Raw genomic sequence first — 14,491 nt, forward strand, 5'->3', positions numbered from 1 at the left:
AGGAAATGCTGCTATTGGTTGGTAAAATGGTGCACCATTCTGTTAGAAATTACTCATCCCTTTCATCTGATTTGCTCATATCTTGTGAAATTAGGCAGTCACTTAAATCAGCTGGGTTTAACCCAACCAGCAAAGTGATACGCTTTTAAAAAGAAGAGGGTACATTCTTCCAGCAAAATGAGTGGGCCTTTAAAAAGTGTTAATTATAGCTGGAGTGTCCCTGTCTTTTTCACTGATTGTTGAAGATTTTTCTTATAGGGGAGTGTCAGGCTAAAACTAATACTTTCAATGATTTAGGAATTGGATAGGGGAGGGGGAATTCAGGAAGAGTTAGGACTACAGAAAAGTTTTTGCAGAACAAGATCAAGCTTTTCAGGCATCCTATTTTCTCTGTGCTTCACTCTGCTTTCAACCCCATCATTTCGGGGGGAATTGAATCATCAAAAAGCAACATATGAAAACCTGAGAGTGGCTGTATCAGGGTCATTATTCTTAGATTATGATTTTCCACCTTGGTTATTCCGCTTTATAAAGAAGACAGCCAGAACTTGATTTCTGTTAACAAGATTGACTGAGGCGACCAAGCTCAAAATGGAAGTCATTTTGAGATGGTGTATGAAGGAGACAATCAAATAGACATGTTTATATTACAATTTAGCTTTGACTTTAAAAAGAAAAGTAACATGATTTTCTCTAAAGATCCAGCACCTCTTCCTGATTTAAATACAACAATAGCAATCAATGGAAATGAGGAGAAAAAAGCTTGTAAAAGCACTGCAAGTAAAGGAAGCAATCACATTTTCAGTTGTATATCAAGGGCTCTATTTCCAAGGACTTGAGCAGCCTTGCAGAATTATTCCTGGCAACCAAAAACATCTAAACCTTAGGTATTTTTGAAACACTGACCAGAATATTAAAACAGTGCCTTTTTTTGCACTTATTTATTTTACTCATGAATGAGCACCATGGTGTTCAAAAAAACTAATTCTCAAGTTAGAAATGTTCTCCAAGGGTTGCTTCTTCCAGCTGTTTTGGAATGTTAATTCCCAGAATTCCCAGTCACCTTCTACTCCCAAACCATTAGGAAGATGAGGAAGGCTGATATATTGGTCCCATCTCTAGTCCTTTGGCTTGCCAGATACCTCACTCCCTCTGCATTTGTCATCCTTTTTGATTTAAGTTCAGAAATGACCTTATTCTAGCAGAGAAGATACTAATGTATGATCCATTGGCTGCTTTATGAGCTATAATCTTTCAGCCTAGTTAAGAGAACCTAGGCTTTGAAGCTACTTTCTTTCCCCAATCTTGCTAGAATTCTCTGGGAGTTGAAGTGCAATGGATCTGGAGGCAATCAATTTGGGAAAAGCTGTTTCATCTCATAAAGGCTATTATTTCCTGTCCTCATCTATCTAATAGCATCTGACATTTCCCTTGATCTTACAGGCTAGAAATCACAGCAGCTGATCTATCAATGGCAGCATCAGGAGCTCCTGAATCGAATTTCCTGGGACTAGCCTACAAATTTAGGTGAGGGGTGGAATCCACTTTTTACTGATCTATTTCAGTAGAAGCTAGCTGGCATTGCTATAGTGTTTATCTTTAATCCAGATGGGATGATGATGACCCAAAGCAATGAAAAAAGAACTGAAATGTCCCCCAGGAGTTTTTAGACACAGAAAAAAACCAATGAAAAGCTAACTTGACCTGCCACTCATATGAAAGAACCAGAAAGAATCCTATAAACTCTTACTAGGTTACCATACACTCCACCTCCCCCATTTTTGGATAAATGAGACTCATACTGAAAATTAGTATTGCGTGTTTATGCAGACAGAAAGAGAGAGAACTCACCACAGGCATTAAAAGGAGAGCCAAGATTCTCTTCAGCAGATCTGGCATTCTATAACAACGAATCTGGTTTGTCCAAGTGGCATCCACAAATTCTCCATCACTGAAACGGTACAAAGGGAAAGAAAGCAGATCATTCTACAGAGTATAAGCTAGTAACTGAACCTTCTTCTGGTACAGGAACACAAATTGGAAGATGGGAAGTTGAGAAGAAAACAACTATTCTTGAGTTCAGGGTCCCTCACAAATAGATGAGATCCTAGTTTAGGAGAAGTTGTGGGGAGTGACCTTTGCTGCCACCTGTCACACAATTCTATGAAAAGGTAAATAGGAAAAGGAGAGAAAAAGCTCAGGCACTTTCTTTCCAGTGTCCAGGCTACCAAATATGCATGGCCCTGGAAATCATAAGCTTTATTTACTCTATGCTGCTGGCACTTGATTTATAGGGGGAAAAAAACAATAATAAAAATAGTCTGACTCTTTCTATGAAATGTTAGTATTGAATTACTCACAATTTTTCCACTAATGTGGAACTTCCATCAGCATAGAGGCCTTTGGTAAAGAGTTCATCCACCAAAAAATCAATACGAGGTGGATTGAATGGTATCAGCTGAGGGAGAGAGGGAAAAAAAAAACCAAAATCCATATTTAGTGGTATACAATACACATATATAAAGAGTTACTTTGCCTTTAAAAGTTGAGCAAACTGAAACTGTTTATGGCCTACAATTCCTTCTTTCCCCAAATCTGCTAGAAGCCGTGTGTTCAAGTAATGAATGAATGAAGTTAATTACAGATAGGAATACACAAAGATGCACAGCCCAAGGGCCACGTCCTAAGACTCCCAGATCTGGGCTGCAAAAATTTGGATGAGTAGGTGGTAGCAAAAAGTTAGAATATTCTGTATCTCTTCACTGGCATTTAATAGTCCCTTGGATTCTTGCAGCCCGAATATAGTTAGCCTCCAAAAGGTGCTATCAAATTGTAATTTTTAATATAACTTAAAAGGAAAATGATTAAATATATGGGGAATATTCATATTACTCATGTTTGCTTCTAAATGAATCTAAGTGCAAATGATATAAAATCAAATATGTACTTGCCTTCGCAGTATGTCATTCAAATGCTAAGGCTGGCCCTTGTTGCCACTGCCCCTCGCCCAAAAAAGTCCTTAACCCTGGCATAAAGCTTACTGTATGCCCTGCCTCCTGTAGCAGTTTTCTGGTTTCCACCACAGCTCGTTTCATGCTGGGAGATGGCTGGAAATAACCATCTCCATCATAGAATCCAATCCTAAGCGGGCTAGTATTAGAGTAAATCTGTAAAGAGACAAATCTTGATTTAGTTCAATCGCTAGGTCAAGAAGAGGGCTAGGCATGTTTTTTAAGGTCTAACACTGTTTCAGAAGTGCTACATCCAGGAATATAAGGAGCTTGCATAAGATCTAACAAGCATTCGGAAAGTGCCAATCAGGCATTACAGGTAGTCCTCGGGGTACAATAGCAATTGGGACTGGAATTTCCATTGATAAGCAATGCGGTCATAAAGCATGACATCATGTAACCGCATAACTTAGTGACAGCAATCCTGGCAATCCCCGTTGCCATTGTTAAGCGAGGACTTCATGTGACTGTGACGTGGGAAGAGGTGGGAATCCAGAAACGCTTGCTTACGCTGATGAAACTGCATCCCAGGCAAGCAGGTCAGTGGGTGAGAGCTACAGGTGGGTGGGTGGGCACTACGGCGTATGAGATCCCCAGGCCAACCCAGGGCTCCTTGGGAGAAAAAGCGCAGGAGCGGGAGTGACTTGCGGAAGCGACTTGCAACCTCCTGCTGGCTTCCCCACTGACTTTGCTTGTGGGAGGCCAGCAGCGAAGCTTGCAAACGGCGATCACGTGTCTGTGGGACGCTGCAACCATCGTAATTGCAAGCTGGTTGCCAAGTGCTTGAATCACGATCACGTGACTATGGGAACACTGTGACATCCACAACTTTGAAGACCAGTCATAACTTCAAACAGTTGCTGAATGAATGGCCACTAAGTGAGGACTAACTGTATGTAGGCAGAGGCTACATAGAAGCCAGGTATCTGGTGTCTCCTGCAGCCTGAGCCATGGAGGGGAGGGGAACAGGTCTCCCTGCAGTAGCCTGAAGTGGCCAATAGGGGTTAGTCAGATCCCATCCCCTGACCACAACATTGATGAAGCATGCTAGATAGCATTCATGGCAAAAGTTGTGGGGAGAAAAGGGAAAACACTATTTCAAACTTGGAAAACTAGAGACAATCCTAATCTGTCTTAGCTGTGGACTGGGAGAGAGACAAAGACATAATGAGACCATTTCATATAACAGTTACCAGGGAATATTTGTGCTGTGGTTAGGGGGATGTAAGGGTGAATCCTTAGCTTCCAAACCCACAGAACTTCATCCACATGCTGCCACCTGCTACTTCTACAGGTACTTAATATCAAAGCTAAATAAAAATGAACAGGAGAAGAAGTTGTTAGTATGAGCACCTGTTATGCCTCCATGATTCTATAAGTGGACCTTCACAACTGAAAAGCCTATCTCCTGGTAGGAACACTTAGAGGAGGACCTCCAAAAACGATTGAAGTGTCTAGGCAGATACATACGGGAGAGGAGTTCCTTGAAAAATTCTGGTTGAAACCGATGAAGAACTATAATCTGAGTCCCCCACACACAGCCTAATTCATCCCTGAATCCAATTTGATTACCTTGTCATTAAAGGGAAGTGGGGGCACAGCTGGATCCAGACAAAACATCTCATCACACAGTAGGGCTTTCATGCACAAAACCAGGCTATCCACATCTCTTGCCATTGGACCTGTCACAGAGATGACTGGAACAAAAGAGAAAGATCTCTGGCCTTGGTAAAGGAAGACTGAACATGGTTTTGCAATAAATAAAAGCTAAACAGCTCCCCTGAGACATTTGCTTTCTAATAATTAGAGGATTTTGAATTTGCGCAAGAGTTTACTTAGGTGGCTTGATTCATATGGCAGTTTTTGACAAGGAAAAGACACTATTTATTTTTACTCCTTTAGTTTCCTTGTGGTGTCATCCCATCCAACTAGGCTTTACAATTGTAAATTATTGTGTCCTTCTGAAATGTATTTATAAACATAAATGTATTTATGAACCTGAGATCTCATTGTGCAACGAACTCCCAATCCAGTAGGGAAACTAAGAAAAAAAGAAATTCCAGAGCGACTGAGGAGTGACGGGGTTGCAGTCTCAAACATCTCAAAGGCCGTTGGTTGAAGATTACGGTAATGCCGCCTGACATCTTCTCCGCTCCTCTGCTAGATGCTTTTAAAATGTATCTGCTCACCATAAAACAAATTAGAAGCAGCAAAGAAGATTTTGACAGCTAGGCTCTTCATAAAGGGACAAGATTTTTGAGGAGAGGGAGAGAGAGAGACTGAACGCAATTTTGGAAAGCTGATTGATTAGCAGAGGACTTCCAAATTCATCAGAGAGCTTTTTGGCTTTTCCCCCCATGAGTTGAATAACAAATACTTCATCAGCCATAGACTTGCTCACCTGAGTTCATTCCAGCTACAGGACTGGTAGCACCTTTGACACTGCACAACAGCAAATGAGAAAAGCAAATTAACAAATGAAAAAGAGATCCAGCCATGAAATGCAGGTGATGTTGTTAAAGGATGCTAATGATATCTGCAGCTATTGGAGAGACATTGAGAATGGGTTCACGATTATTCTTTTCCCTGAAACAATAAACAAATTATGGGCACCTTTCATTGTCCCTACAACATTATACTTTGTCTGTGTAAAGCTGTCCCATAGTACCCTATCTAGTATCTTATTATTTAGTATCTTACTAAAGCAGATCTGGATTGTTTAACTATGCTGCTTGAATATACTGTGAATTTAAGCAACTTGACTTCCCTTCTTAGAATTTAAAACTTAGAATTTAGACTAGAACTAGCAACACTAACGAAAGAGATTTGAGCCTTAAGTGAAAATAGGCTCTAAACCTTCTCTACTTTTAATACTTTCAGAGGCACAGTCCTTTTTTTTTTTTTATGCAGAAGTTAGGAAATTAATACAATTGTCTTCTCCTCAATCCCCTCCCAAGCCTTTTTCCAAACTCCCAGGAAGACTGATATATCTCCAAATACTCAGAAGATTTGTATTTAGATAAAAGTAGTATCTCATTTAGGGGACAGAATTACCTTCCAAGCATTTTGCTTATGGACAAAGGAAGGATGAGGACCATTTGTGGTATAAGATTTGGACTTTATTTTGTGTCAGGGCTCAGAAGAGTTTACATCCAAATTCTGGTTTTTGAATCCCTTCTTGTAGGAAAAGATGCATTTAAGTTAATTAATGCTGTGCAAGATAAAATTAGGGTCATTGATTAGAGTCCTTTTCTTAAAGAGTGTTCCTGGCAGCCATCAGTATCCCTAACAGAGCAGATATACCCTGGTCTGTTTCTCCTATCCCTACCATCATGTTAAGTAATAAAAAGTTGGCAAAAAAGGCAAACCAACGGAAGTCGAAGAAAGCCCTCTTGATAATCCCTGACGAAAGCACTGAGAAATGGAGAGTGAAGAAGTAAAAGAGGTGGTGACACCATTATATAGGATATAGTTTCTTCTTTTCTTGTGGATTAAATGCCTACTATGCAAAGCAGCCAAAGAAATGTACTCTTTCTTCCTGGTAAGAAAATATCTTACACTGCATTTCTTTTAAAACGGAGAAGCCCCATACTTCAGCTATCCCCAATCTGGGCCACTCCAGATATGTGGACTTTTAGAATTTGCAGCCCATGTGACCATTCCTGAAGATTCTGAAAGCTGCTGTCCACAGTTTGAATAAAACAAGATCCAGATTTTGGGAGTGGGAGAACAGGGTTAAATATCAAGAGCTGACAAGAATGAATGGTGAAATATGCCAAGTGAAGAATGCACTCTTGTACACTCTTGTTTTCTATGGTTATTTTTGCTTTTCACACATAAATATAAATCTGGTTCTTTGGTATATCTATTTTGGGAAAGGGGAGGGTCTAGAACTGCAGTATTGTTTAATATCTGCACCTTAATCTCAACTCTAACTGATTTCTATAAACTTCCTGGCCTGACTGTTCAACTAGCAGTGGTGAATATCTCTTGAGGTTGAATCAATTCTCCTGGTGACTTATTGCTCCATGTAAACAAATCACTAACATTTTCTGGTTTGGAATACACATTTGAGTTTGTAATATTCAGCTATACCCTAATTGATGCAACACTTTCCCCCTGTAGTTTTTCAATTGCTCAGAACATAAAAAGAACATTTCTGGAGATTCGTTCTATGCTGTTCTTTGAGTGAGGCAGAGAGGTCATGGCTGGAATACGAATGAGCAGGATGTGTGCTTGTGTGGATGAGATGATGGGAAGTGAAAGAGTAAAAGAGAAAATGAAGGAATAATGAAAGAGAAAGAGAGGAGACAGAAGGCTGTGTTCTACCTTATTCCTATTTTCTTTTTGCTTTAGCCTACTCATTGTTAGACTCATGACCACTTCACGCAAAGAAAAATGACCCCTGGCTTAAAAATGTACCCCAACCTTTCTTTTAGTAACTCTTAATTCCCAACAAAGGCCTGACCTTCCTAACTAGTGAGGGTTATATTTATAATCCAGATTGCTAGTTTTCCATTGGTTTCTGAAATGAAAGCCACGGTCGAAAACATGATATTTTGAACGCATGCTAATTATTGGCATACAGTTCCCCTTGACTTGGTTGACAATACATGATATACAATCAGCTATTTGTGAAACTTACCTCAGCCTATAGCCAGTTGGTTTGAATCCACAGATCCCACAAAAGCCACATGGCACCCGAATACTGGCAGCCACGTCTGTCCCAATGCCAAGAATGGACCCTCCCCCTCCAACAAGAGCTGCTTCTCCTCCACTGGAGCCTCCAGAACTTTTCTTGTGATTGAAGGGGTTCAAGGTCTGTCCAAAGACTGTATTGCCACAGTCAATACTGCGTAGGAGGGAAAAGGACCAGTGAGCACATCTTATAGTTTCTAAAGCCTGCAGCAAGGAATTGATTTTGTTTATGGAGGGGCAGACTAAGACAAGAGATCCCTATGGCTCCCACTATTCTGGAAGGCACTGAAAGCATAGTCATTGTGCCAGCCTTAGGGTGGGATGGTACTAAACAGCTAAAAGATTTGGTTTTGTTTGGCATGATTTTTCTTTCCCTTTGTTCTTCTGTTCCATTATTCTAGCATCTTTTATAGCATAAAGATGCTGGGAGTCAGACTTCTTCTTTTTCTTTTTTAAAAAAGATCTATGTATAAAAATAAATAAAATATTCAAATGCAAATTTCTACTGCCTATGCTAGGTGAGAATTTATCATCCAAAACAGTTTGAAGCATCAAGTTGAGGAAGGCTTTTCTAACAGCTGAGCCATACATATTTGGAGTGAAACCCTGGGCTTTCTGATGATTAAGTGACCAGTTTCACTGATTAACAAAACCTTTGCAGCTATAGTGGATAGATGAAAACAGTCATACAGGTTGGGCTAGACACTGCAAATGCTAGTTTAAAGAAGCAGTCTAGTCTGAATGGGTTTTGGAGGCTGATCTTGCTGTCACATCACTCATGCAAGGCAGCCTCCACTTCAGGTCCTTTCATATTGGGTGGAAATTATGAGAACTGCTACTAATACAGATTGGAGAAAAATGATTTAAAACATGGTTTTCTCCCTCTTGAGGAAGACCAAAACTCTTTTAATGATGACCAATGGAATACAGCTAAAATCTAGCCCTTTAGCTTTTTGCCAAGAAAAAAAAAAAAAAGAGTTCAGAAAATTGCCACTTTTTGAATTTTAGTATAGGATACTATTAAAGGGATAAAAGAACCACCAAAATGGTGAGCCTATTTTAACAGATTAGATTCAGTTGTTGCTTCTAAGAACTACACCAAAAAAAAAAAAAAAAGTAAGCACACGCTTACTTTAATATGGCTTGTGATGTGTTGGTCTTTACAAACGGAATTGCCCCTTGTTTCTTAAGAACTTTGACTATTACAGAGTCATCCCGCTCAGGACAGTCCAGAAATTTCACCAAGCCAAGGGTATTGGGATATCCCTTAAAAAAGAGAAATAAAGCAAATGAGGAGGTTTAGAATGAAAAAGCTGAGCAAGAAAATGTGAAGAATAGGGCATTCCAAACCAACAGGAAATGCTATCAAATTTCAGTTTGATAAAAGTCTACCATATCTGGACTGCAAACATTTGTGTGACCTCTAGATGGAAACAGTAAGTTAGACTTTTATATTTCTTGTTGCTGTGATCTAGCTGTCTTCTGGATTTGTGGAGCCCAGACATGGTAGCTCTAGGACTCTTCCTCACTTGACCCTAAGCACAGCATGAACATACCCTGATAACTGGGGAGGCAGGGGAATTCTGCCATATTCTCATGATACTGCCTTCTATTTACCTCCAAAGCAGCTTGAAGTCATCCTTAGCTTTCCCATTTTTTTCTGCCTTCTCCCAGTACAGTTTTTGCTATGGATATTATCTGGCATGTTTTGCTGACCATTGGGAAGCTAACTTGGTCAGGAGTATAGAATTCCCATGAGGGCTATTGTGAAAAAGCATTAAAAGGTCCACCTTTTAGTCACAGGTTTAGTGCTCTTTTGAAAGAGTGCTAGTCCTGTGCTACACAGAAAATCAATTTAAACTAGGAAAGGTAGCAGGTTCTGCCAGTTGTGTGTTATTTTTCTGCCAGCAGGTGACACTTGGTGGGAAGGGAAATAGAGCCAGGAGAATCCACCAAGGAGATGCTCCCTTAATGGTATTGTCTCCCCATCAAGAGACAATACCAGAGCTGGCTGAGGGCCTCTATGTATAAGGATTATATAATGTAATAAAGGAAGCTGTTATGATGGAATCTGATCTGAAATCTGAGGAACGGAGACCAGACCCTGGTGGATGGACTGCAAACAAAACTGACAAGCTCACTCTGGTACTATCATGTCCAAGGGCCATTACAACCAGGGCCCTATTCCAGTGTTTAACTTGACATGAGTAGAACTAAATCAAGCTGGCCCTGTTACATCTCTGTGTACCTGGCAGTCCATTAAATGTTCTGATATCCAGCATGAAAATCTGCAGTAGAGTTTTAAAGCATAGTGGTCCAAACATATGTTTTGCAAAGCTCCTGGATCAGGAATTCTGAACAGACAATCTTCCTGATCACAGGGCTTCTGCAAACACATTTAGCCTAAGAACTTCTACCGATCTTTGTGCTGAATGCGAGATGGAGAAAGTAGCTAGGTATGATGAGATGTTGCAGGATGGGCTTACATTTGCCAATTCTCCCCAACCCAATTTTGCAGTAGTTATCTGAAGGCATAGAACATAACCTCTTAAGGCATTGCCCTCCCCTACCCAACTTTGAGGAATAACTTCAAAAAGTACCTTGCAAGCAACATTTTCCTTGATGCTGACAGGGATACCATAAAGTAAACCTTTCTCTCTCTTTTTAATTTCCCGGAGCTGCTCTTCACACTCTGGGAGGAAGTCTGTCACACAGTTGATTTCCCGGGTTACTTCTAAAGCCTTTGTGCAAAAAGAAGAAAACCAGAAGGAGGTGATCCAAGAGCCATGATGATAGTAACTTTTTAGCTGTTCAAAAAAGGAATTCTATGGAAAGGGTGCCTTTTTTCCTGGCTGCGCTTTGGTTCAAGGCATGCAGATTAAATAAGGAATGGGCAATCCACAGCTGGCAAGCTGTACAGTATGTAACTCAACTTCATAACCCTTGCTTTGACAGACACCAAAAATTGAGCTACTGAATTTGGGTTGTGAACTGTAGAGAATGGTGGCATGAAAACAATGAAAAATGGTTGTGTACATTTTAATTTAGGCTTGATGTCACAACCGCTGCCAAAAAGGCACCCCAGGAATCCTGGCTCAATTTACTTTATCGACCTTCCCGTGCTATGATTTTGCCCCAACCAGCTTTTTGCTGGCATGTTTCTTCCTGAAAGGAAAAAGTAAAGAAACTCAGCAGGCCAAGGAAAGGATAAATTCCCCCACCTACTGGCTTTTGGAGGGCAAGCAGAGGCTTCAACAAAATAGAAAAGAAAAAGACAGAGGGAAAGACCCAACTCTGTTGGAAAGAAGAACAGACATGGCAACCAGAATATAGCAATAGCACAGTGTTTCTCAACGTTGGCAACGTTAAGATCTGTGGACTTCAACTCCCAGAATTCCTCAGCTGCTAGAGATAGAGCAATAGGGAGTTAGAGATAGAGCAATAAAGAAATATAGTGATATAATTATATAGAGATATAGAAATAGAAGATAGATACTGAGATTGAAGGTAAACTGAGTGCTAGAAGTTTAGCTTGGAACTAGCTAAACTTAGCTAGATTTAAGTTAATGAGACAAACAGACACGACAGTGGTAATGCAAAAGTAGCATTAGTGAAAATCTGGAAACAAGATGAACTATAGGAAATAAGACAGTGATAGAGATAGTAACCAAATTACAAAGTATTAGCCAATAAAACAAATTGATATATCCATAATTCCCTTTTGTGAAACATTATTTTGCACAATCAAACTCCTCCAGCTTCTGAAGGGAGGTAAAAATCAAAAGTTCTAATTTCCAGAGTTTATTGTGTCTTTGTTGAATCTGGGGTCAGTCCGACTAATAGTAGGCCAGAAGCTCTTACCATACAAGGGAAATGTAATTTGGTTAGGGCAGCACGCTGGCTGAGGGCAGAGGCACGGGCAGAAACGATACTGACCCACACAAACTGCCTGTATCCCCAACATTATCCACAGTGCTCACTACAAGTTGCTGATGCCACCTTTTCTTCCTGACACCCCAAAGTGGATTGTATGTGCCTACCACCCACAGAGGAACAGACTACTGCAAGTGGGCCACCACTGCTGCTGCTGCTGCAGATCTCTTGGAAGTGGGGTGAGGAAGGGTCACATCATATGGCCTAAGTAGCTTTCCTGGTGGTGCTACTGGCCACTGTCTTCCTGAGCCTCTCATGGGGTTCAGATCTCCTGCTGCCATAATGGCAGAGAAGCAGCAGCCATATGATCTTGCTCTTCCCTTCCACCCACTTGCCCTCAATTACCACAGCCTGGGGGAGGCTCAGTGCCTGAGTTATCTCACCTTCGAGTAGCCCATCTAAAAGGTTTGCCTTGGGTCTGCAGAACTCTTCTTGAACCCCTTGAAAGAACACTCCCCCCCCCACATAGTTGTTCTGAGAAACCCCAATGTACATACCACTGGATGCTATGGGATCCAGAGTTATTTACAACTTCATGACTGCTATGGAAACCATTGAACTGTCTCAGTATGTCATCAGCATAACACACCTTTTAGTCAGGCAGGTTATCCACCAAATCAAGTGCAAAAGAGAAGAGAGGGACTTTTGGGTAGTGGTGGCTGATCTTAAAGTGTTCTCTCTGGAGAAGCTTGCCAGCTGCACATTTTCATTTTCCCAGGCTTGTAAATATCAAGCACTTTTACATTTTTCAGCTAATTTATTTTGCTGGTGATCTTTCTTTAGTCCAGGGTCTGGCAGCACCTTTTCAGATAGATTTATTAAAAGGCATAAGCTTTCATGAACTAAAGCTCACATCATCAGATGCATGGTTGCTAAACTGATGTAGGATTTAGCCACTCTGTGCACTGGATGATGTGAGATGTATTCACAGAAGCTTATGCCTTTCATAAAATTTGTGAGTCTGAAAATGTGCTACCAGACTCCTCCTAATTTTTGTCTACCGTAGACTAACCTGGCTCTCCTGCAAAATTTAGTTTTGGGTGCTGCACAATTTTTTTTATCTCTTGCTTCTGTTTTTATCTCGGCTCCGCTATATGCCATTTTTATCACAGATGTGTTGTTTTACATCCTATGTTTATAATGTCCTTATGCACTGCCCACAGTATTCCATACACTAGGTAATTTAAGTACAATAAATAAAAAATTCCCAGCATCCAATACAACCATGTGCCTTTTTGGTGCACATAAACCTGTACCTTCCACTTGCCAAGCAGACATTGCATTCATTCAGTCCTTGATCCTCTCCCTAGAAGTCTCAAAGTCAGACTGTTCCAGAAATGGAATTCCCTTGTAACTTAGCTGTTAGGAGTCATAATAAATCTATCACAGCTGAAAATAACTCCATGGATCACATAAATCAAAGGCTCAAGGCATTAGATGCAGAGGGCTAGGAAAAGGATGATAGTTCCTCTTAACTCTTTAACTGCTGAGTGCAATTTGCTTAATTGATGCTGGTTGCACAACTGGGGAGGGGTTTGGAGCTGACTGGGAACGAGCTTGACTTATAATGTTTGGGTGTGGGTGTGGACAAACAAGTGCATATGCAGGGGAAATGAATGATTTAGTATTGTAACCTATTAACTTAAGGTATCTGCCAGCTTCCCCTCAGTTTAAATAAATCAAGTAGACTGGCTTCCATATCATGTCCCTATGATGAATACAACAATATGTCCGTGCTCTCTTGACTGCTAAGTGGTGAGACGTTTCAGGGGTCCCAATGCTTTTTGAGGATTCTGTTTCCATGGAAAGTCATCTCTGGAGATTTATGCTGTTTTGGTGACAGAAGAATTTACGAAATACACAGGTTGAGGGTCAGACATGGGTTTACAAAAATCAAAAGCAAGGACCACTTCCTGTTCCCCAACAGTTTTCTTGGGAAACTGATTGTGCCCTATGTTTTCCTGCAAAGGGCAAAACCAGTTGTCTGTTTCCTTTGCAGATTAAGTTCCAGCACAGACTGACTAAAAGAATAGGCTTGGTTAACCCCCTCACTTTCACCTAGTAAGACAAAAGAATAGGTAATCTTCTGTTCATCATGTATGCCCTCTTGGCCCATTAAAGCATCATTACGGCAATCAACTGCTCTTTGTCAGGTCTTAAGACTGATTGCTTCCAGTTATTGCCTACCAGCTCAGACTACAAAATCAAGGAAAGGTACAGGGTTAGAAGGGATTATAAGCTCTTAGTTTATGCCTAAATCAGTAGCAATATTTATGGGGTGAGATGTCAGTGGTTTGTATTGTCCAAAGCATTTCGATGTTTGCAGGACAAAAGAGCAGGTTTTGTACAAACAATGCATATCCACACCAGTATTTAAAATTCGAAGTCCATCTTACCTTTTCCACATAGGTGTATAGAACACTTTCTGGAGACAAGGAGCCATCTTTTAACTTTGCAGTCAGTTCCACAAGAGAAAGGGATAGGATTGGAGCTGACTTTACTCCTGGGTTCTGCAGTGAGGAACAAACATATTGCTGGCATATTACTGCAAAATGGACATGTGCTAGACCAGTGGTTCTCAAACTACCTTCTGTGGATTATCAGTGATCCATGGAGGTTCACCAGCTGCTCCATCACCCCTGTTCCCCACCCATAATCCCCACATTCCCTGCCAGTCAGCTGGCCAGAGCTGCTCAGTGCATCAGATCCAATTTCCTGGGTTCACTGGCAGTTAGCCGGTTTGCAAAAATGGATCAGTGGCTGAAAACCAGTTTGTTGAACATAAAAGTAGCAAAGTAAATATTAAAGTTTAGAAAATGTGCAACAGTGACCAGTTGTTATTAGGACAT

The 14,491-nt window shown here is 40.7% G+C and overlaps 1 protein-coding gene across 2 annotated transcripts in view; it reads right to left on the reverse strand.

Moving 5' to 3' along the window:
* Positions 1-14,491, reverse strand: part of LOC103049408 (vitamin D3 hydroxylase-associated protein-like) — a 29,015-nt gene that overhangs the window by 10,937 nt on the left and 3,587 nt on the right. For both annotated transcript variants that reach the window (XM_007430158.3, XM_025167892.2), the window contains 9 exons: positions 14,039-14,152; positions 10,310-10,450; positions 8,842-8,975; positions 7,657-7,863; positions 5,413-5,453; positions 4,584-4,708; positions 3,042-3,167; positions 2,361-2,458; positions 1,852-1,951 (listed from right to left, as the gene is read on the reverse strand). In XM_007430158.3, coding sequence (XP_007430220.1) covers positions 1,852-1,951; positions 2,361-2,458; positions 3,042-3,167; positions 4,584-4,708; positions 5,413-5,453; positions 7,657-7,863; positions 8,842-8,975; positions 10,310-10,450; positions 14,039-14,152 — 1,086 coding nt within the window. The remainder of the gene's footprint in view (positions 1-1,851; positions 1,952-2,360; positions 2,459-3,041; positions 3,168-4,583; positions 4,709-5,412; positions 5,454-7,656; positions 7,864-8,841; positions 8,976-10,309; positions 10,451-14,038; positions 14,153-14,491) is intronic.

This window comes from Python bivittatus, unplaced genomic scaffold (assembly GCF_059951505.1).
Source record: "Python bivittatus isolate LINGU-HERP-01145 unplaced genomic scaffold, Pbiv_v1 ctg000700_np1212, whole genome shotgun sequence".
NCBI lineage: Eukaryota > Metazoa > Chordata > Lepidosauria > Squamata > Pythonidae > Python > Python bivittatus.